General features: G+C 35.1%; 2 protein-coding genes across 7 annotated transcripts in view; one reads left to right on the top strand and one right to left on the bottom strand.

Annotated features, from left to right (window-relative positions):
- The window catches only part of LOC110454796 (pericentriolar material 1 protein-like), a 43012-nt gene extending 27654 nt beyond the window's left edge, over positions 1-15358 (bottom strand). For 3 of the 5 annotated variants that reach the window (XM_021504502.1, XM_021504505.1, XM_021504504.1), the window contains exons 1-11: positions 15259-15358; positions 12855-13015; positions 9020-9256; positions 8239-8367; positions 7435-7536; positions 3670-3762; positions 2378-2512; positions 1879-2091; positions 1552-1647; positions 959-1055; positions 272-450 (exon numbers count right to left, since the gene is read on the bottom strand). In XM_021504502.1, coding sequence (XP_021360177.1) covers positions 272-450; positions 959-1055; positions 1552-1647; positions 1879-2091; positions 2378-2512; positions 3670-3762; positions 7435-7536; positions 8239-8367; positions 9020-9256; positions 12855-13004 — 1431 coding nt within the window. In that variant the 5' untranslated portion in view covers positions 13005-13015; positions 15259-15358. Of the gene's footprint in view, positions 1-271; positions 451-958; positions 1056-1551; positions 1648-1878; positions 2092-2377; positions 2513-3669; positions 3763-4058; positions 4152-7434; positions 7537-8238; positions 8368-9019; positions 9257-12854; positions 13016-15258 lie in introns of all 5 variants that reach the window. The other 2 variants (XM_021504503.1, XM_021504507.1) reach the window with 2 other exon arrangements.
- A 412-nt stretch (positions 15359-15770) lies between these two features.
- Positions 15771-24318, top strand: LOC110454842 (trafficking protein particle complex subunit 2-like). Of its 2 annotated transcripts, none has more exons than XM_021504580.1 (5): positions 15771-15850; positions 20464-20594; positions 20908-21055; positions 21861-21946; positions 22992-24318. In XM_021504580.1, exons 2-5 carry the CDS (start codon positions 20499-20501, stop codon positions 23088-23090), a joined length of 429 nt encoding a protein of 142 aa, XP_021360255.1. In that variant the 5' UTR covers positions 15771-15850; positions 20464-20498; the 3' UTR covers positions 23091-24318. The 2 variants fall into 2 exon arrangements, with proteins under 2 accessions (XP_021360255.1, XP_021360254.1); XM_021504579.1 differs by lacking the exon at positions 15771-15850 and adding an exon at positions 15986-16162.
- Positions 24319-24666: the final 348 nt, after the last annotated feature.

Raw genomic sequence — 24666 nt, 5'->3', positions numbered from 1 at the left:
TGATCATGTAACTTTTATAGCAACAAACTTGCTGTCAACTGTAGAGGAAATAACAATGAACCTGGGATCTGTATGCCTATCATGACATTGGATTATCTATAAATAAAATTGACACAGATTTAAAACATTAAAGATTTTTTTCCTCAAAAGTGCTGTGGGCTATTTAACTTATCATTGCATGAATGTACGTCTTGGGGATAGTTTTGAAAGTGCTCAAAATAGTTAAGTTTACACCACTGAAGTCTGATAATGATTCTGATGTATTCTGCACCTGTTCCTTGAGTTCATTCCGTAGGTAGTTGAGATGCTGCCTGATCTCCTGTAGTTCGCCGGGAAGCCCTTCTGTGGTGTTCCTGGATGCCTGAGGATTGTTGTCCACGGCTTGGCTCACAGGCTTTTGGCTCGCAGACATATGATTCTGACTGGTATTGGTTGCAGGTGCTGATAAAGCTAGAAACACAACAATATGTAATGTTGCTATAGTAAATAAGATTAGTATCAAAACACTGTAATACAGACAATTATCAAGCTGTTGGGGTAACGGACCTCAACTTCAAATTGGGAAAAAAATCAAGACAAAAAAAAAAAGATATTTAAAGTTTCAAATTTGAATAAATTGCAAAGGCCTTTCAAATGCATGAAAATCTCAAGTCAGAATTTAATTTTTTTTTTATATTTGTGCCTGTGTGTGGATAAATGATGATAAAAAATCTGACAGGAATGAACAGTTTTGAAATGAATTTATTCAGATCGAATTGAATTATTAAGTTCCTCTAAAATGAAATACATTTATTCTATTTGTGATTTAAATTTATTGATTCCCCAAGTAGGAAGGAATGGAAAAAGTCTACAGTTTTACCAATTTTTCTGAAGTAGACAGGAAACAATCTTCAGTATTGTTACTGTAGTAAAAAGGAAGGGACGTTTAAAGGACAAAATGAACTTTAGAAAGACAAACCTCTTAAACGTTCACCCGCTTTCGCTTCAGCTAATTTTAACTCCGCATTTTGTTGCAGGGCTAATAATGCAGTCTGTCTTCCCTTTAATGCCTTCATCTGTACGTACAAAAATCTAGGATCAACATCACAATAGTGGTTGTATATACATTGTTTTGGAATATATCAAATGCACAAAACTTTTTAATATTAGTTACATTTGAATATATTGAAAGTTTCTGTTTTCCTTTACATAAGAAAATGGCTTCAACTCCAAAAAAATGCTGTATTTTGATAGTTTGTAAGGGCCTTTGGGAAGCAGACCCTCACCTGGGATGAATTTGGGAAGAAAAAATATTGACATAAGAACCATTATGTGAAATTGGATGATCATTATAACATTTCTGAATCCATGAAGTTAGACAGTTTAAGTTTTATTTAGACCAATCTTTGTCACAACTTGATCAGTCTGTCCTTCTTATATATGCTGCATGTTGAAAACTTGGTTAGTCATTTAAATTTTACACATTACTTCTTCAGATTTCTCAAATTAGAATTTTAAAGGGGTGAATTTGGAAAAAGAACCCTGATAAACATCTGTAGTGTAAGCACTCACCTGTTCCTGCTGGTGAACAAGCTTCTTAAGGAGTTCTTGTTGTTGGCGTAGAGATTTGACCTCATTCTTTCTCATCTCTTCCACTTCCATTCTTGCCTAAAACATTTAACAAGATCAAGTAATCTCAGCCAGACAGTAAAAACATTTCTTTAAAGACAGTAAAATACAATAGCTTAGCCACGACTTGTAGATGAGTTGGGGGCAATTTCTTTCAATATTTGCTTTTTGTATAATGTTCTCCTGCTCAGTAATTCTAAAGACACTTGATAGTACTACATATGCCCTGGGTACACAGAGGTGTATGGACCTAGTGGATGGGGCACTGACCTCATGCTCAAAGTCCTCATGCATGTAGTCCCAGTCCCCACCAAGGTTGTCTGTAATTGCAGTCAGTGTGTTATCCATCATGTCTGGCCCTGGGGAGCCATCGCCACCTGTACGTTCCGTGTTGTCGTTATTCTCGTCTTCATCTCCGTCGGTAAGTCCTAGCTTGTCCTCGATACGTGGACGCCAAGCTAATGGGCTGGTCTCATTATCTTGCTGTGAACAGTCCAAAATACAACAAAAATTATTGTAATTTGAGTTTAATCAGATTATCTGTCTTAACACGTTCATTGATTCCACTAAAACAGAGTTAGTCATTGAAATAATACAAACATGTTCATATTAGTCTAACACTGATAAATGTAATTTAATTTTCATTTGACTTTTTCTCCCCACTACCTTGTCACTAAGTTTACACATCTGGATTAATGTGGTATTCACAAATGTTCATTACAAAACTAAGTATTAAAACAGAAACATCCTGTTTTATTGGAGTACATACTGTAGTAGCTTCGGATGTCTCTGACTGCACTTCCAGGTCTACAGAGCCTGCTTCCTCATCGGCAGACTCCATGACCAAGGGGGTCTCTTGACCCTGGTTGCTCCAGTCGGGTGCTGTACTGTCCTCTTTCAATGACTGGTAATAACCAAACCAAAGATTAGTTTCTTAATAGCCTTGTAGGAGCATTGTAGGAAAGATACATACAGATAAATATTAAATATGAAATTTAGAACAAAATAACCATTACACACAACACACGGGAACAACACAGTCCAAACACAGAACCAGTCATGCAATATTTACAATTCATCAATGAGACAATGATAAATATAAATATAGCTTAAATTCTACTTGTAAGCAAATTGTTTTGCCAACTTGATGTTTTAAAAAAAAATCAGTCTTTTCAATAACAAAGTTTGGGCTATTCTGTAATTGATTCCATATGGAAGTTGTGGTAGGGACACTTGTATTTAATAGTTATGGTTGGTGGAGTTGGTTCCAGCTCCACCTAATATTACATATATGAAATCAAGTTTTAATTTTTAATGGTGATGGGGGTCTCTGATAAAGTGCCTCTCAGCTCACCCAAAATATGGTTAATTTTGGAACAGACTTAATATGGAGTTTAGAAGGAACCACATAGCCACCATACATCAATACTACACAGCCCAAACATGTGCAAAAAATGTAATCGAAAGACGTTCACAATGAAATGAATGCCATGCAGAATAAATCAACAAGATGTGACCTGGCACTTTCATCAACAGTAAATGAAAGGGTATACATAGATGTTTACTTGCCTCTACAGTAAATCAATGGGTTAACCTTTATACATGTTTACAAGTAAGTTTATTCACACTTTGTGCCATGCATTAAAGATGATACTGATAAAGACACGGACATACTGCTTTTGTTATTCACAAAAGGTAAAAAATATGCTTTTGTTATTCACAAAAGGTAAAAAATATACAAATCCAATGATGAAACCAATTACAACTGACTCTTTTAAGTAGAACATCATTATTTCATCAATTTACATATAATAAATGGAAATTTAAATATTTAAATAAAATCAAAATGGCAGCAAATTATTTTGTTTATACTTCAAAGTTTAAAACCGGAAAGTCTTAAAATTTTCAAACACCAGATGCATATTGAAATGTTATCAATTTTATTTTTGTATGAAAAGATCAGTAACCCATGACAGAATAAAGCAGATGAGAACACACATGCTAGATAGTAATAGACAGTCTATTTTATCATTGAATACATGTGTCATGTTCACTACTCACCAAATATTGCGCCAAAAAAGTTACATAGCCTTTTTCCTGTTCCTCAAGACTTGCGACAAGTTTTGATACTCTCTCATAGTCTTCTTTATTTTGCTGTGAGAGAAGCACCAGATCACATAGAAGAAAAAAATAATTGAACAAAAACATATTTTTTTTCAAATATGGGGAGACAACTGCAATTGGAGATATTGACGGATGCACCAAACAACATACTGAATGTGACACAATTACTAAATCCAAGAAAGTTAGGACTTCCAAATTTGTTTTTTCTTTTTGGCATGACAGATTACATCTCCAATTCTGTTGTCTTACCAAAGGTGTTATTTGTGTATGTGAACAGTGGTACAATATGTGAAGAAGGGTTTACACAGTTGTCCATTGTAACTGACCCAGAAGTCTTGCAGAATGTCCATGAAGCAAGCCTCTTGTTCTCGCAGAGATGCAATCACCTGTCCTAATTTACTCGCTTTTCGATGACCCGTCTAAAACGGTAAAGTTGTCATTTCTAATGATTTTCTTGCTTTCCTAGATTGCTTACTCAGCTGTAATTTCACATTGACATTAATCTAACAATACATCAAAAATGGATAGTTCTTTATGATGGCATAGAAAATGTTACAAGAAATAATTTTATAAGGAAATAATGACACATGTGATATGTACACTCACAGGATCCTCTTTCATTAATTACTGTTATTATATACATAACTGGCATTATTCAACTATATATATATACCATTATACACATAAATCCGAACTTTAGTTTAAGGATCCATTTCACTTTGAGTTTAATTTTCAAATTTTAAAACTGGCCATTTTCAAACATTTGAAACAACTATTTTTGTGATTTCTATGAGGAGTTTTACAGAAAATTCAACGGATTAGCACGAGACATGTACACAAAAGCCATAAACAGAAGTACAGAAGAGCCATTGGTGGAATTAACAGTAGGCTATGAACACTGCATACTATGAAGAGAGCCACGAAACAATAAACAGACTTACATATTTAATTACAGACTTTGGGGGGAGCAACCAAACAGATTAAATGTAGGTTATTAAAGAAGACTATAACAGACTATCACTGTTACAGTAGGTTATTTACAGTAGGCTATAAACAGCTGACTTTCAGGGGAGTTGTCGACAGATTAACAGTATACAACAGTTGACAGACAGTAGTCATGTAACAGATTAGCAGTAGACTATCAACAGTTGACAGACAGTAGTCACATAACAGATTAGCAGTAGACTATCAACCGTAGACTGACAGTAGTCACGTAACAGATTAGCAGTAGACTATCAACAGTAGACTGCCGGTAGTCACGTAACAGATTAGCAGTAGACTATCAACCGTAGACTGACTAAGTCACGTAACAGATTAGCAGTAGACTATCAACAGTAGACTCACTAAGTCACGTAACAGATTAGCAGTAGACTATCAACAGTTGACAGACAGTAGTCATGTAACAGCTTAGCAGTAGACTATCAACAGTAGACTGACAGTAGCCACATAACAGATTAGCAGTAGCCTATCAACAGTTGACAGACAGTAGTCATGTAACAGATTAGCAGGAGACTATCAACAGTTGACAGACAGTAGTCATGTAACAGCTTAGCAGTAGACTATCAACAGTAGACTGACTAAGACATGTAACAGATAAGCAGTAGACTATCAACCGTAGACTGCCTAAGTCACGTAACAGATAAGCAGTAGACTATCTACCGTAGACTGACTAAGTCACGTAACCGATTAGCAGTAGACTATCAACAGTAGACTGACAGTAGTCAGGTAACAAATTAGCAGTAGACTATCAACAGTAGACTGCCGGTAGTCACGTAACAGATTAGCAGTAGACTATCGACAGTAGACTGACTAAGTCATGTAACAGATAAGCAGTAGACTATCTACCGTAGACTGACTAAGTCACGTAACAGATAGGCAGTAGACTATCAACAGTAGACTGACTAAGTCACGTAACAGATAGGCAGTAGACTATCAACAGTAGACTGACAGTAGCCACATAACAGATTAGCAGTAGCCTATCAACCGTAGACTGACTAAGTCATGTAACAGATAAGCAGTAGACTATCAACCGTAGACTGACTAAGTCACGTAACAGATAAGCAGTAGACTATCAACAGTAGACTGACAGTAGTCATGTAACAGATTAGCAGCAGACTATCAACAGTAGACTGACAGAAGTCATGTAACAGATTAGCAGTGGTCTATCAACAACAAGACTGACAGAAGTCATGTAACAGATTAGCAAAGAACTATCAACAACAATACTGACAGAAGTCATGTAACAGATTAGCAGTGGTCTATCAACAACAAGACTGACAGAAGTCATGTAACAGATTAGCAAAGAACTATCAACAACAATACTGACAGAAGTCATGTAACAGATTAGCAGTGGACTATCAACAACAAGAATGACAGAAGTCATGTAACAGATTAGCAGTGGACTATCAACAACAAGAATGACAGTAGTCACGTAACAGATTAGCAGTGGACTATCAACAACAAGACTGACAGAAGGCAGGTAACAGATTAGCAGTGGACTATCAACAACAAGAATGACAGAAGTCATGTAACAGATTAGCAGTGGACTATAAACAACAAGACTGACAGAAGTCATGTAACAGATTAGCAGTGGACTATCAACAACAAGACTGACAGAAGGCAGGTAACAGATTAGCAGTGGACTATCAACAACAAGAATGACAGAAGTCATGTAACAGATTAGCAGTGGACTATCAACATCAAGACTGACAGTAGTCACGTAACAGATTAGCAGTAGACTATCAACAGTAGACTGACTAAGTCACGTAACACATTAGCAGTAGACTATCAACCGTAGACTGACTAAGTCACGTAACAGATAGGCAGTAGACTATCAACAGTAGACTGACAGTAGTCACGTAACAGATTAGCAGTGGACTATCAACAACAAGAATGACAGAAGTCATGTAACAGATTAGCAGTGGACTATCAACATCAAGACTGACAGTAGTCACGTAACAGATTAGCAGTAGACTATCAACAGTAGACTGACAGAAGTCACATAACAGATTAGCAGTAGACTATCAACAACAGTAGACTGACAGAAGTCATGTAACAGATTAGCAGTGGACTATCAACAACAAGAATGACAGAAGTCATGTAACAGATTAGCAGTGGACTATCAACATCAAGACTGACAGTAGTCACGTAACAGATTAGCAGTAGACTATCAACAGTAGACTGACTAAGTCATGTAACAGATAAGCAGGAGACTATCAACCGTAGACTGACTAAGTCACGTAACAGATAGGCAGTAGACTATCAACAGTAGACTGACAGTAGTCACATAACAGATTAGCAGTAGACTATCAACAGTAGACTGACTAAGTCACGTAACAGATTAGCAGTAGACTATCAACAGTAGACTGACAGAAGTCACATAACAGATTAGCAGTAGACTATCAACAACAGTAGACTGACAGAAGTCATGTAACAGATTAGCAGTGGACTATCAACAACAAGAATGACAGAAGTCATGTAACAGATTAGCAGTGGACTATCAACAACAAGACTGACAGTAGTCACGTAACAGATTAGCAGTGGACTATCAACAACAAGACTGACAGAAGTCACGTAACAAATTAGCAGTAGACTATCAACTGGATTACTACATTTGGCTGACAGAGTTTCAATAAAAGATTAGCAGGAGATAGTAGTAGACTGACAGGAGAGTCATGTACAGATTTTGAACACCAAACTTACAGGAGATCCAGACTTGGACAAAGCTTCCTTCATTGTGTTGGCCTGTTTAATGTACTCCCGGATCTGCATCAGTCGACTGACAATATGACCATGTTCTCCCTGCTGTGGGGGAAAAAATATCAGAAAATCAGAAACAATTTTCTGAAAGTTGTATTGGCGACTTTACCAACTTGCTTTGATTGGCCAATAATCTTTCAGCTTTTTAGCAGGTAGGTTTCAATGTTGTTTGATTGGTGTACTCTTCTCTACATTGTAATGTTGTATCACAATCAATACACATAACAGCTGTACATGACAAATCTCTGCAATAGTGAATACCATAATGTACACATTACAAGTAAAACATTATAGGAAGCTGATAAGCTGGATGTGTTACCCACATGTTCTCCTCAAGCATCATGTACTATGTTCCATATTTTCCTACCATGCTGCTATATCCAGTTTTCTCATAAATACGCACAATAAAATAATATTTCAAATGATGCTTTCAATTTGACTAGTATATTATTCTGTTTCAATAGAGATGAAGTTTAATGTCCTTTAAGAATATCCATAGGAGAACAAATCATACTCCTAGTGTCAAGTGTCAACAATAACAATATATGTCAGTCCTGTGGCTGAAGGAAACCTTTGTGAAGGGGACAATGTCACTGCCAATTTGTTTTTTGGTATGCAAATATTGCAGCATTCATAAAAAATTATCTGGACTATGAATAAGAAATATTCTGGCAGCTTAATATTTAGAAACATGTTCAGGGCATACACTCTCCCTAAACTCATATATCAAGGGTACATCACACATACCAGCTCTGGCACTTTCCCTGCTGTAGCCCCTTCTGATGTACTAGAAGTGTCTTGCCGGGTGAAGTTTTCCAGCTTGCCTCGACGTGCAAGAACATTTCTTTCATTGTTTCTCTCGCCATCATTACTTCCCTATAATAAGACCACAGGAATCCATCTCCAGTCAATTACTTGATTTAAATGACAAAACTTTGGGCATCTCAAAGAAAACCTAACATATATTAAGAAAAGGAAGAAAAATTACATCAAACATTATTTTTTTAATTAAGATAACTGACCAATATGAAATATTACTAGTAGCACGGAGTGATTGAATGATCGAATATCATTAATGAATATGAATGAGATGACTGGTGTATATGAGGATAAAAACTACAAGCCTTAGAAATGATTATGTACACTTAAGAAATATTTCACCTTCTGCTTCAAATAAGAACAAGTTTTCATTGAAGAAAATTGGTTTCAATAAATAATAAATGAAAATGATATCATAAATTATATTTCATTCATTCCAATAAGATAATTCACAATAGTAGAAAGGCTGTTTAATTAAATGCAATACTTTTTGAGTAGCTTAGGTGAAATTTTCCCATGGTATACTGAAAGACAAAATTAGAAATGATTTTCATCTACAGAGGAAGAAATTTACTACCAGGTATGTGAAATTCTAGAATGGAAATTTTTGATCATGAGGGAGTGAGATTTACCACCTAAATTACAAACCATTATTCAGGTTTAAAGCTGAAAATTTAAATTTGATGCAGTAATATTTACATATGCTTACATCTTCTAAATCACTAAATGTCATGTGCTGGCGGAGTTTTTCTAGCGCAACTCTTTGAGAAGTGGGTGTACTTGGGGTTATGCGAGTGCGAGGAAAGGTTGAAGGGGTGCGCTGCTGACGTTCAGATGGGGGCGGAGAGTCCAATGATAGGGACTGTTCTCTTTCTCTCTCTGGATTGCCTTTCTTCCGACGCTTAGTATTATCTACACCAGGATTAGGTTTCCAGCCAGAAAAATCCTACAGGTTAGACAGAACCAGGAAAAAGTAAGGAAAAATTCACACCAAATCATCACACCAGTTAGTTTTAATTAGAAAATGTCAATCTGCATTAAAAGTGAAAACCACAAAAAGGATGAATATTAACAGAAATAAATGTCAATGCACACAGCTTTTACAATTTATAAACAAATAATGATTATGAACAACATGCAATGTCGTAACTTCCTCTCATAATAATATTTCATCCACAGCAATTGTAAGATAAACAAAAACATAGATCCTGCCTAAACGTAACTGATATTGATTTATTACCACTGTGTGAATTATAAATCTTACATACATATATGGATGCTCACCTCAGAATATTGAATTGTGACCAATGACCCCCGTGCAATTGAACAAATTAAAAAAAAAATGTGTCATGATGTGACACATTTGGTAGTTAGAGCATAAATTTTGCCAATATTTTAGCAAAAAACAACAACACTATACTGAAGACTGCCTATGGGACCAAGAACACCAATCATTGATTGTTTTGAGCAGGTGGACATACACCATACCATGATGTTATCTATGTAAGAATACTTAAGACCATTTCAAAACAGTCATAGACAGGTAGAACATGTAGCTCTATGGCAGGTTTTACTGTATGATTTATGCATGCCAGTGTACCTGGAAAAAATCCTTTCCTTTCTAGACTTCTTTCCTTTCCAGACTTGTAAACAATTGTAAAATGCTACATGTAAATGTAATCATGTTGTTTCTTCATTGTTAATATGAAAACAAGCTGCGGTATGAAATTATTGTAACACTATGTGTTAACACACACTGAATGACTAGCAGGTAAATACTACCTACAGAGAGAGCAATGATTTCATTTTAGATACAGACTGGTATGTTAAGCACCTACGGTCATCGATATCTGGATGTTGAATTTTACATACAGGCACATGTATGGAAATGATGTTAATAATGAAAAGCTATGAGAAAGAAAAAGAATATGGTTAGAACTTACTTTCAATTCATACACGTAATGTATTTCTTCCAGAGGAAAAAAATACATCCACTTAAAAAAAAATGTGCTTAAGTTTGTTTCCAAAAAGCAAGTTGTCCTTTTAAATGTCAGTTTGTGGATATATAATTTTGAAAAAAAAATAGAATTTGATATCAGTATTATATATACAATCTAAGTTCTAACAATACTTTAGGCCAATACCATACCAATTCCACTACATGCAGTAATATTTTAATGGTACAGAACTTTTTCCCAATCTTGATTCCTAAAATATCCAAAAATTGTCATAAGGGTTGTTCCATAGTTAGCATTTAATATTATAGGAGTAGTGGGGTTAATCCACAGCTGCCTACCGTTACATATATACATAAAGAATCAGTTTATGATAGGGAGGGTCCATAAATAAGGGCCTCCCATCCATTCCATGTAGTTAATGCTGGAAGTGGAACAGCCCCAAGTGAATATTTAGAGAGCCACCATACATTACTAATTACGTAGAGTAACAGGACACAAGTGTTACAAAAGATTGGCAGTAATTACACATATATAAGAGTTACATGTGCTTACAGGAAATACAGTGAACTACAGGAATACTGCGGTATAGATCTACAAACCTTTTGTATCTAGAAATAATGCATGTTGTAACAGTATTGGTATAATTATAATTGTCGAAGTCAAAAGCTACATTCAACTCAAATATCAACTTGAACAGTCCAGTGACAGTTGCTATCTTCTGTTTGAATTCGATCTCATGCAAACTCCCAGTTAAGATTTCATTCTTATTTTCTTCTAGGTTAAATTTAATGAACTAATTTACATACACATCAATTTACATATTCAGTATATATATATATATATTTTAGATTTATTATACCAGGGGTGTACAATAGCCCAATGCCCAGAGGTAAGTTTGATGTCAGGGCTTATGAATTTTGTTTTTAATAACTACTATCAGGTTATTGCTTCAAAAATCTGTGGGCTATTACCATAATAATAAATATGAAACAATACATCACAGATCATCATTTCAAATCTGGATTTCCATGATGTACAATAAAATATATATGCTGAGAGAGAGTATATACAATACATACATGTATATCTGAATTCTGAAGAAAATGTGTAAACTTTAGTACAAGGTAATGGCAAATAGAATATTGCAAGGAAAAATTACAAATGTCAGAAAGTTACTTTCAAAAGGTTACACTCATATTCACAAACAACTATTTATACCATATTCAATGTCATAAGCACACTGAAGCAATAGGTGTACCTCCAAAAACAAAGAACAGAAAGAACTGATGACATCATTTTACACACTAAATTTCATCCAATGTCTCTGACTTGAAAGTTAATTTATATATTTCCTTATTTCACCTGTCCTGTAGGGAACCTCAGGTTGGATTGAGGAAGATTTCTAGTTTAAATTTTTTAATCTAGAGATCATATGATGCAATACTAACTCAAACATCTATTTATAATTATTAGCATCTTATTTTAAAACAAAAAGGTTGGTGCGGGCCTTTCATTTCAGCCGTATTTCAAGTTTCATCACTTTCAAAACAAAGGACAGGTGGGAGTTAATTTTTCTTTTATTGTTTTACTTCTTCTAATTACATTTCAGTAAACATAACCCTATACATACCTATGGTATATCAGAATCAAATTTACACAATCAAGATGGACCATATGAGACTTGGAAAATTTACTGGTCATGTTAATACATTCATATATTGAAAATTTTCACAAACTCTAACGTAAAATATAGAATTGGGCTAAAAGGTTCTTCCAGAATTTTTTAACAATACCATATCAAATTTAGGGGGGAGAGGTCATAATGTATGTGTCCCTTAATTTATATCTCTTTAAGTAAGTTCTTTTATTTACCAAACTTTAGTGAATTTTAAAACAAAAGATAAAGAACAAAAGATAACAAACAAAATATGTTCTTTATGTAGATTTTCAGCAATATAACTGTTAGATATATATATTATAATTAAAAAAAAAAAAAAAATTAAATGAAAGGTGTAACAGCTTTTTTATTTGGGCCCTTCTTCCGATAAAAATTTTAAATCCAGATTTTCAGTCCATTTTGTACTTTACACAACCCAAGTTGGCGACCATCGCTCACTGAATACACACGCTGTTTCAGCGTTGTCATATGCAATCAGATGTGAGTAAATTCATTTATAATAGCAGTGTCAAGTGTTTGTTTTTCAAGTCTTACAGTTGTTTCCTCAAATTGATCATGCTAAGAGGACCCGGTGGTGATTGATTTATAATCGAATTGATTTATAATAGAATGAGCATGCTTGCCCTTTATGTGCAAATTACACTAACCCAATATTATTGGATAAGTAATATCAAGTTTTGACCTGTAGTATTAAGAACCAATAGTCTAGCTGGAGACTAGCCGGCTACCCTTATTTTCTAGCCCTTCATATGTTTACCCCGAGACCCTGTATTTCAGTTGTCAGTTCTAAACACACTCATTTTTTCAGCTTATGAGTTTGAACAAGGCATAACGTTTATCACAAGTTCTATATAAAACAATGTATACCATATCGGTCAATCCAGCTACAGGACATCTACTTCACTTACCCAATTGTTTGGTCGCAGATCATTTGGAATACTGTGTATACTGATGTTATCATCTTTATCTGATGCACTTGTTGACCTCTGCCATGCTTTTCTTGGTTTTGGATCAGTGGATGCCGATTTCATAAATTGGCGACCACCGCCGGTTGCCATGTTTGCGAATTCTACAATTGCAAGCAAATAACAAAATATGAGTTTATCATTTCTACACCTTTGTATTTATGTTATGAAAAAAAGAACCATTTGATTTGCATACATGTGATGCCGTTGGAACACTAAGTAAGGAGATCTGTATTTTGAAGTAGAGAGATTGAATTTTAAGTAGGGATAATTTTTCACTGCATTAAGGCATAACATCATTTCTTTATTATTTATGAATTTTTACCATATTTTCAGGAAAAGAACAATGTGCATGTTTTCAAATCTTCTATTAAACTATCAAAAACTCATCAAAACAATGGTGTCTTTTTGCAATAAATTAGATATAATAGAGAGCAAAGGTAATATCAGTTTTAGTTTATTATCCAACAGATATGGCAGTTACTCTATACTCATCACAAATTAAACATCATTCATTATAATATGAAATCAGTCAGATCTTATGATAAATGTAGGTAAATATAGCCGACACTTAGCAGACTTTTTTCTAATTATAAATAAAAGTAATTACGTATATATATTTAAAAGTCTGTTAAACATAGTTCATTAAACATAATCTTGTTGTCTTTCTGATGATCATGAGTCCAGTTTCCATTAAAAAATCTGCCAAGTATTATCATGTTTCAGGGAATCACTTATAAAGATATAACAAGAAAAAAATATTGCATAAAATTAATTGAAGATATAATTCTTGTGATTTCCCGATCTTGATTCCATATCTGTATCAGAGAGAAGTGTTAATTTCAGCTACATGTGTCAAAATAATTCAGATGATAACTTCACCTTCTTTTATAAATAATAATTACTGAACAGTGATCTAAAACATCTCTTAGCTTAGGCTACACTGAATCCATGTGTGACGTGATCACCTTTGATTAGTCTGTGTTTCTCGTGCGTTTGAATTATGTATCATCATTGAGATAACAAAGCGTTTGAAACACCTAGATTATAGCACTGGTCAGGTTAGCATGTTATCTCATTAGCACGGCCAATTACTCGTGTCAGTGGTTCAGTGGTGACAAATTTTGCCCTGTAGCATTAAAAATTATCTCAAGTTTTGGGCGATAAAAGGAGTAATGGGAATTCATTATTATCAATGTCAAAACAGGAGATCGTGTTTTGATGGTTGAAACCAGGGCCGTTTTCGTTTAAACGGTCAAACCGATCGGACCACTGTTGTTCGTTTATTAAACAAGGTCGGACCTAGTAATCTGATGCTGCTTTCAGGCGAGCCTCGAGAAAGCCTTGCAAGGCCTGCATACACATTTGCAGGTCTGCCAGAATTTATACCTGAAATTGTTACATTTATAAACGGTCAAACCGGTTGTTCCGCATAAACGAACAGGCCCCAGGAGATATCACATGTATGAAAATGTGCCAACTGCTGGTGGCACCGAATACATGTAGTATACACTAGACAATGATTTATGGTGAACAAAGGGTCATAACTCTGTATATTGTTTGGCATGGGACACAACTTCAGTATGTGACACTTCGCCATCCAATAAGGTTACTTGCATGCCAAATTCAATAATTGTAAGAGATGGATTACGGTCCTAATGAGACATACACCAGTCAAATTGATGCAACCAAATCAACAAGTGTACATATTTGTTTTTGCCACATATTTAACAATTCTGTCAACACTTAAGTTGCTAGGTCAAAAAAGGAAATTAATGTAATTACATTGGTAGGTAAACTACAACATACATAATACAGCTAGAACTTGTCAGTGATGTTCTTTTTAAAAACAATTCTTTTATGCTGCTTTGTTTAACTGAAAAGACATTGACTTGTGGAAAGGACATGTGAACTATTTAAAACTGTTCACTCTGGACACAAGTTTAAAACAAGATGAATGTTAATAGTAGTTGCGTGCCCCTGTGCTCTGGGCGTACACTTGCTTATGACTTGACCGGCAAAAATGCTGGGCGAATATAGAGGATGGGGGGTGGGGGGTTGCACCAATGAAATGCCGACATTAGCAACGCAGAAGCTGTCATTGCAACATTAAACACTTATATATTAAACTGTTGCACAAAAATAACTAGGGATGCCACAAAATCAAATAAAAAACCCGATGATTCATAGTTTTCACTGTCCTTAGTTTCACATTTAACATCAAATAATCTTGTCACAGTAAAAACGGGAAACTTTTCTAATTTGTTACATGATGCAACCTGGCAATACACAAATGTGAACATTGTTATTAGGTTAAAAACTGTGCTTGGAAAATTTAGAAATCTACCAGAACTCTAAATAGCTGAAAACTTCCGATTTTTGGCTCGTCTGCAAAGTGTCAGCGTTCTCTAAAAACATTCCACAGCGGCCATATTGACGCCGCGTATTAATATCCCGTCTGTCGATTTTGAGTTACTTTTCGTAAAACATCAGTTAAGTAAATTATAAAGAGTTTCAGTATAGCATCATATAATTATTTGTTAGATTATACGAAGAATAAAATAAATTACAGAAACACTTGTTAGATCCAAGACAAAACGTAGGGATTTATTTTCATTGCGTTCGTTGCCCACAATCCGCCGCGCACGTTAGATGTTAGACCGTCAATCATTGGCAGACAGCATTCAAGGTGCGTTCGATGATCCACAACGAATTCAGCATCACAGATTTTCGCCGATTTTTACCCGATTTACCGTTAATTTAACACATTAAAATGATGATAATATGTTATGTTGAAAACAAAACTATGCATAACATAAGCTTTAATTATTTGTTGAATTGAATAGGTAATATATGGAAAAAATATTAACGACATCCTACACGAACTAGCCTGTCATTCAACGGTTTGGGGCTATTCATTTATGCAGAGGGACCTACTGGTAATATTTTTTTTTGTGAATGAATATAACATAGATAAATATACTTAACTATATATAGCAATGTATGTATGTTCAGGTTGCCAGAAACAGCCAGAAACTTAAAGGACTAGGTTCATAATGATTTTAAATAATGATTATGACAAAACTGTTCATATCGGTTGGAAGGTTTTAAATGAGAGCGGCCCAGAAGCAGCAGCCGACACCTGTCAAGAGGGACATAATTATTGCTGATAATTCCTTACCTGTTTCAACATTTTTATAGGAAAAGGAGCAGTGTTATGTGACCTGTATGCTTCAAAAAAGGATAATAATGTAGGTTTTATAACGATTTCATTGTGTAATACATAAATGCTATTTCATTTTGTTGACCCAGTTGGTGTTTATATTTTACACCACACCCTCTTATGACTTATCCTGGTGAGACTGACTGGCAAAATGATGAATGCTTTTTTGTATGGTTTGGACTCTTTATCAGAGAGGATGGTGACTTGGGCTACCGACTGGTAGGGGACTGTCGGGTCGGTGGTTCGAGACTGGTTGTTTTAGCGTTGTGTACGTTGCATCCTTGAGCAAGAATCTTACCCATTCATTGTTGTAGCAGGGAGCTCGAGGGGGTTTTACATTCGGGTTTGGTTTTGAAATGTCTGTGTGTGGTGTATATATAATTACAATGTCTATGCTGTATTATTCATGTGATATGGTACTATATAAAAGACACTATATATTGGAAGCTTGATCTTCTAGCAAAACAAAACAGAAAAATCCACAGGCAAACTCATGATGCTCAATGTGGGACTAAGAGAAGTTATGGCAGGCATAGGTGACCCCATATCTTTACACATCAAATTACTGATAAGAGAATCCAGGCACTGGCATTTCTGTTAAAAGGCATCTGCTGAGTGCACTCTCCACTGTCTGTCTGTGTCACTCCAATGCATCTTCCCAACCCATCTGGAACTGGCCTTATCAGGTCCAGTACACTCTGCCGATTGAGCTATATAGCTGTAAATACCTATAATAGCTCTATTGACCTATCTGAAATAGGTCTTTTGACCTATTTCCAAGTGATTTTCTTTTTTTAAAGAAAACGAAACAAAGTCGCTTTTAAAAGAAGATTGTATCATTAGGTTGATAACAAAAGACATTAAATACAAGTATTCTTTTAAAAAAATAATGGTGTAAAAAAATCGGAAATTTTACATTTATGAAAAATGAAAATAAACATCTAACTGTATGCTCTTTGTAGTCAACATTACCATAAACCTTAATGTTTAATGCGACTTTGCTTTAATTTAATGAAATTTGAAATCTGAGAAAATATAGCTCAATACAGCTATAATTTATAGGTTTATATAGCTATATATGTCTTTATAGCTATATAGCTCAATCGGCAGAGTGTACTGGACCTGCTTATAACTTGCAAGGTATCACAAAAGTCACTATTTGAATGCTGCCACCAAATTTAATGCACGGGTGGGCACTCGCCCAGCCACTGACCATGCTGTCGCTGAACATTGCTGATCTAGTGAGCAAGTCCCAGTGTTATTACTGCATTGCTGGAAAAGCTAACTTGATACAAAAGTAATGATAAGGCGCAAGTATCGTCCTCGAGAAAAATGGGGGACAGATCTAAACTATGTATAATATAAGGAGTCCCGCCCCCCCTGCCCCCCTCCCCTATTTTCTTGAGACAGATACCTTATCATACCTGTTCAAATGTTGCTTAAGCTGCCAACAATATTATATGATTGATTATAGTAATTTACAACAGTGTACTAATGTATTATTGCTCTTATTTCTGACAATTATAACAACTAAACAGGTGCATTGCATAGGTGATACAGCAGATTTTAAGGTCACCTGTCACTCTGGTATTTGATTGCATTTCGTCAGTCGTTGTGCATTTGTGTAAATAATCAATTAAAGATGAGGCTGACCACCCCAACCCAATCCCACCACCACCACCAATGGTGTTAAATAATCAGTCTAAGGTGGGGATCATAATTTATACTGAAGATGCCCCCTTCCCCCATAAGGGTCTGAGGAGCAAGGTCATAAGGGCCCACAGAGTGCAAAACCATCAAAAAACTTCTCTAAAACTTCCTTTTTTTTGATATATATTTTTAACTCGCCTGCCCGAAGTGCAAGTGAGCTTATGCCGTGGCGCAGCGTCTGTCATCAACTTTTTCTTTAAAACCTATCCCCTCCTAAACGCCAACGAGGATTTCAACCAAATTTAGTCTGAAGCATCACTAGGGGAGGGCAATCATTTCTAAATAATTGAGGTTGGTTCAACCCCTCAGGCCAGGGAGCGGGGCCCTGAAGAGGAACTTAGCTAAATTTGCTTTAAAATGCATCTCCTCCTAAACGCCAGAGAAGATTTCAACCAAATTTGCTCTGAAACTTCATTGGGGGAGGGCAATCATTTCCTAAATAAATGAGACTGGTTCGACCCCTGGGGCTAGGAAGACCGGGCCCCAAAGAGGAAAATTATCTAATATTTTGCTTTAAGACGCTAATATCCCCTAATTGCCTGCAAACATTTCTTAATTGAATGAGGTTGATTTGACCCCTGCGGTCCTAAGAAATGGTACAGCAAGATTATCATATTCTATGGTGTAGTTTTTATAAATTGTTAAAAATTGGTTTCTAGGTTTATAAAAGCTTATAGTTGAATGAAAATTAAAGTATTGTCTAATTACACCCTGTAATATGACATATTACTTATTTCAAAATTTGTTAACATGGCAACTCAATGGAGGCCCCTGATTAGGTGAAAGTCAGATATTGCGGTCCCAGTTGGGTAAGGACATAGATCTTGTCTGGATTTGAGGAAATTTCATTTAAAGATGTACTAATGCAATCAGTTGAAATGAATTAAATATAAAACCAGGTGAGCGATACAGGTCCAATGGACCTCATTTTTTATAGAAAGATCCTTGCTTTGATGATGGGCCGGGATTAGTATTTATACTGGAGAAGGGACTGACTCCCACGGGGGTTCATAGGGGGTTACATATTCTTCAGAAATTATTTGCCAGATTTTAATGAGACTTGATTTTTGATGGTATAAATCATCAGCCTGTGGGGGATCAGAATTATACTCCAGATGGGTCTGAAATTTATACTAAAGAATAGAGGGGCTGACTTTCAGGGGGCTCATAGGCGGTCGGTCACTTAGTGCAAAACCTGAAACAATAATATTTTTGACTTTTTTTCCAGTCTTTGTCATATTTAGATGAAACTTTGTGGTAATAATCATTCTGGGGAGATGGGGATCAGAATTTACACTCAAGTGTAAGTGGCAGAGCCAAAAGAGGTCAAATTGGCTTTCTCAATAGTCTTCTTTAGACTCAAATTGCAAGAATCAAATCCTGCTTTTGGATGGAAAGATCCAAATGTTCTTCATCAAAAGTGTGAATTTCAAAACCCCGGGTTGCATATTCCCCACATTCTTCCCATGGCAGGAGGTAATGTTACTATGGTGGTTTTTTTTTATAGGGAATTCATATTATTGGGTATATTTTGTTAATTTCAGTGGGAAATAATTCAAACTTAATTTGAATCCTTATCATAGGATTGCTGTGTAACTATAACCCCTTTAAATGTAAATTTTACTTTATTGCAGTATTATTTTATCATTTTACTGATATTTACTAGCCCTATAGAAACGTTGGTCACTCTCTAACATCATTTTGTAAAAGCTAATCCACAGTAAGAAAGATAATTTTGGTTATATTTGATTATATTACTTGTCACATTTTAACTCGGTTGATGTTAATGCCTATGGGTCTCTTGATACTTTTAATATACCATATTACTGTAAGGAACTCTATAGAATCCACTCACGGATCCACCCTAGGACGCTACGGCATAGTTCTACATATGAGGAGTGTTGGATCAGTAGGATCACCTATTATTTATTATTCTTCGATCCTTCAGATCCCCAGAAAGTAGTTTAAGGAGGGAGTCAAACAATTCAGCCATATAAGGAATATTCCAGAAGCAAAATGAAAATATGTTTTACACTACTTAAGTCGTAACTATATTATATCATCATAATGTAACTTACCAATATGTTAAATGTTTTTGTACCCTTTTCTGTACCATAGCTAAGCTTAAACTGCAATATACCTTAATTTGTCCTATCCCTTGCATCCTTCCGGATCCACTCTATCCCATATACTGCGCCAAAGTATGGCCGAACAGACATTTTGAACAACAGAACTCACCGATACTTGGAGGCAATTGACCACAGACCACAACCCCAAAAAGAGTTTAACGAGGGAGTCGAACCATTCAGCTGTGTACGGAATATTCCAGAAGCAACGTTACCAGGAACTGTTTAACACTACTTAAGTCATAGCTATTATGTCGTCATAATGAATGTAACTTACCATTATATAAATCTGTTTGTACCACATTTCTGTACCTTAGTCTTTAGCCACAATATACCTTTGTCCTGACGATGGCCGCATAGCAGGTCGAGACATGTAGACAGTAAATCACACAAAACGTCCCTCTGGTGTTGAGATTCCTTTATTTCTCTATTATGTTTGAATATACCAGTATATAATGATTGCTGTTGACTAATAATGATTCCTACATTTTAGATTTATTCCAAAAACCCGAGTGAAAACGTACAGAAATGGCAGGAAACTATTACTTTGTGGTTGTTGGTCACCATGACAACCCTGTGTTTGAAATGGATTTCGTTCCTCAAAGCAGAGCCAATGAACCCAAGGTTTGTTGTTTGATAAACTGGCCAACAGATTAACTGGTGAAATAAATGTATCTATTCTTATAAACTACTTGTGTCACCCTACAAAAATGAAACTAAAAGACTTCTCTTTTTTAATGGAATAATTTAAGTAATTGATGAATATTGAGTTATTGAGATTTTAAATTCATCTATTGCTTAAAAGCTCAGAGATTTTCTATTAAAATAAATTATTGCCATTTTAATTGTCTTAATTATCATTAAAAAAAAGTCGATATAATTATTGGGTGTTCTTGCTAAGTATGGTTATAACTTTGCTGACAATTGTTTTTTGTAGAAGGATGACCATCGTCATTTGAACCAGTTTGTAGCCCATGAAGCCCTGGACCTTGTGGATGAACAGATGTGGACCACTAACAATATGTACCTCAAAATTGTAGACAAATTCAATGAGTGGTTTGTCTCGGCTTTCGTCACAGCAAGTCGTATCCTTTTGTTGATAAATGAAGTTGTTATTTGATGCTCAACAGATATCAACATTGCCTTAGGCAAAAACAATGTGTGTTTCCGGTTTCCCTACTGACCCTAGATTTTTGTGCCTACTCTTAAAGTTTTATTGGCATTTAATGATAAGCACTCTATATAAGCATAGTAAAAATATTTAAAAATTAAATAATTACAGACCCTAATTTTTTTAAAGCAGAAACAAGAAACACATACATTTTTTTTGCATTATCTGTTCAAAGTAAAAGAGCTCTATTAACTTCTAAATGTGCTGGGTAATTACATACAGATTGGAACTATATATTAACTCCTGTCGGCACAATACTTGTAGCATCAGATCACACGTCTATGTGACATAACTATCGGTGTAACAGCACAATATTGTGACATCACAAAGTTTGGTGCCAGTACATGCATGTATAAGAAACACTAGAATTTGTATATATACATTTGTACATGCAATCTTTCCAAAAAAATTATGTTTTAAACTGATAATGAGTATACTGTATATAAATATGAAACATTGGAAAGATACTCAAGTTTTTGCGGTGATTTTATCACTGTTACTTTCCACTTGAAAACCGAATCAAATAACTTGACATAAATTCAATCATGAACAATTTTGATTTATTCATTTGTTCTAAAGAAATGTTACTGACTAATGAGGCTTCGTGGTCATAGAATTAGGAGAAAAATAATGAAGATCCTGCTGATGGTCACCAACAATATCTGTCGACTGTTAAACCTTATATGGTGATAGCTTTGGTTCCTTGACTGTAAAACCAGGGATGAGGTTTATGATGTTGCATGATACGAAAAATGAAGATGGAATTCGAAATTTCTTTACGGAAATGTATGAGATTTACATCAAAGTAAGTTGTAAGAGTTTTCTTTTATTGGTATGAACATCATGTTGTCATAGTATGCCATGGACTACTTGACTAAAATTGTTACTTCAATAGTTTTGCAGATTTCAATAAAAAAAAAACCCACCCTATTAGCCTTGCTTGCAACACTAATTTCAACAAGTAAAGCTCATGAACAGTCACAAAATTATAGGAATCTTGTGGAAACAATTTCTTACCATTGTATTCTGCCTAAAAATGCCCCGAATGTTTAGCTGTTTTGGTAAATTATGTGTACAACAGCCGTAATGGACACCTTTTTAGTTAACCTGGCTCAAAGTGTCAGTTGAGTTTGTAGTGTGGTGTGTTATCAGTCGTCCTTCAACATTTTCTTTGAACCACTTCTTAAGACATGGAGGACCTAGGGCCATGATATTTGGCAAGTAGGGACAGAGTGCAATAAAGTTGCCTCAAATAAATGACCTCAGCCTACTTTCATGGTCACAGGGTTCAAATATGTAAATATTTGACCAGTAGCATCCTGGGATAGAGTAGCATAAAGTTCAATTTAATCTGGAACATTCTTAAGCCATTGAGACTCAATATATGGAAATATTTGCAAAAGTACTTTTATGGAGAACATTTCTCCCAGGATTGGTAAAATATCCAGGTGAGCAATAAAGGCCGTTTGTTTATGTTTACAAGTCGGTAAATGATGATAAAGGGATGAAATACTCGTACCAGCAAAAGTGGGGCCTGATATTAATTAAGAGGTAGAATGCTTTTGAGGTTGATTACAGTGTTGACTATACTTGTAACAATAAGGTAAAATGAAGATGAAAAAAAAAAATTAAAATTATGATTCAGTACATGCACATTGACATATTGCCTCGAATATTGAAAGAAAAAAAAATCTGATTGTCATGGGGCCAAGCATGATTTATAATAAATAAAATTGCATATGCCTACGGCATGTTTGGGTGTGTGTGTGTGGGGAAGGGGTTGTCGGTTGTATGGGTAAATTTAAAAAAAAAATGTTGTAATATTTAATGGTTGTTTCTCTGTTTTGTAGCATTCCATGAATCCATTCTACGAAACAAACAAGCCTATCGAGTCGCCAGCTTTTGAAAAGAAATGCCAGTTATTTGGAAGACGATATTTAATTGGATAAGAGATTTGTGAATGAAAAATTGAATAAAATCATTTTAATGAGAATGGTGTAAATGATCTGGTCGATAGTGGGTTAGAGAGTGTAATGGATGTTACGATTGATTGACACTGTTCTGATTTTGGTATGATTCTGAGTGTAAATGTTTTGTGAGGTGTTTTGTTTACATTTTAGATCATGTATAAATTATTTGATGTTGTATACATGTGAAGAAAACTAGAGAGATGCATAGCATAAAGGTGAAGCAAATCTCAATCTCCATAGGACAAGTAAGAACATTTCTATCTGTAGATCCCCAGTGTGAGCTGGTCCTGGTAGGAGGCCAATAGGGGGAAAGTCTCCCAGTGGAAAATTGAGTTTGCTATTTTTGAGATCCACCCCCACCCCCCACCCCCGAGTCATTTTTCAGAGTGTAATCATATATTTGAATTCTACCATACATAATCATTCCAAATGATCAAGGAAGGATCCCATTGAATTTGAAGTGGGGGTTTATGTAAACAGTATTGTGACTTTGAAAGGTTCACTGCTACTGTTTGAATATGCCTAGCTGCATGCTTGCTATCGATTGTACATCTGGCTATACACACTAATGCTAGAAAATTAAGTTACATCTGTTCATAGACCTGCTTATCTAAACAAAACCGAAGGTAAATTTCATATTTATAAGAATATTAAAATTCCAAACTGAAACTGACACTAAATGGAAAGCGATTCTAGATAGTGATTCATATGCATTTTGTATAAGGTAAAATTTTCATATTTTATAAGAATATTAAAATTCACAACTGACACTAAATGAAAGGGGATTATATAAAGATAACGATATAATTTTTGTTGTTGTAAATTTCAAGATATATCTCATAAATCACATTTTGAAACGACTCGAAAGGTTATCAGGCTTTGACCAAATGCAGGTCCTAGGTTTATACCGAGATTCAAATTTACATAAGCTAAACAGATTCATGTCTACATTCTCAACTGGTCATTTTGTTATTCAGTCTACACTAAGCAAATGCAAGAAAGCTTGGATTTTCCGTAGTCACTTGTGGTCTCGATAATGTTTTGTTATTTATTATCATTGCTCCGACAGCCTAGTAGTTCTATGTTCAATGACGACAAGGTAAAGACATGCAGTCTTATTACTCAACACATTCAAGAATAGGTATCATAAGAGAATGATAAGTTGAAGTAAGATATATTTGAATAAATTAATGTGTCAAATGTAAAATGTGTTGTTGCAATTTTATTTTTTGGTAAGAATATATTTAAAAGTATTGCAAGAAAGGGACCCATTTAGTAACTGGTGTTGCTGAGAGACAGTCAACATTTGGAAAGCATCCGTCTACCATTTCGAACCTCAGTCTGGCTGTTGCATTTCTCTTTCTCCTGTTACAGTTACATTTGCCGTAGTAGCATAACATGGAATTGCGAGGTTTAAGTTAATGTGCAAGATTCCCTTTTAGGATTTCCAGCATGGGAATGGGTAATGGTATCCGTGAGGAAACTGAACAGCAAAAAAAGGCAAAAGATCATTTTTAGCTCAACATGGTGAGCTTATGCCATACCGCAGCGTCTG

This window comes from Mizuhopecten yessoensis, unplaced genomic scaffold (genome assembly GCF_002113885.1).
Source record: "Mizuhopecten yessoensis strain PY_sf001 unplaced genomic scaffold, ASM211388v2 scaffold8071, whole genome shotgun sequence".
Taxonomy (NCBI): Eukaryota; Metazoa; Mollusca; class Bivalvia; order Pectinida; family Pectinidae; genus Mizuhopecten; species Mizuhopecten yessoensis.
This window is presented reverse-complemented; position numbering and strand designations above follow the sequence as displayed.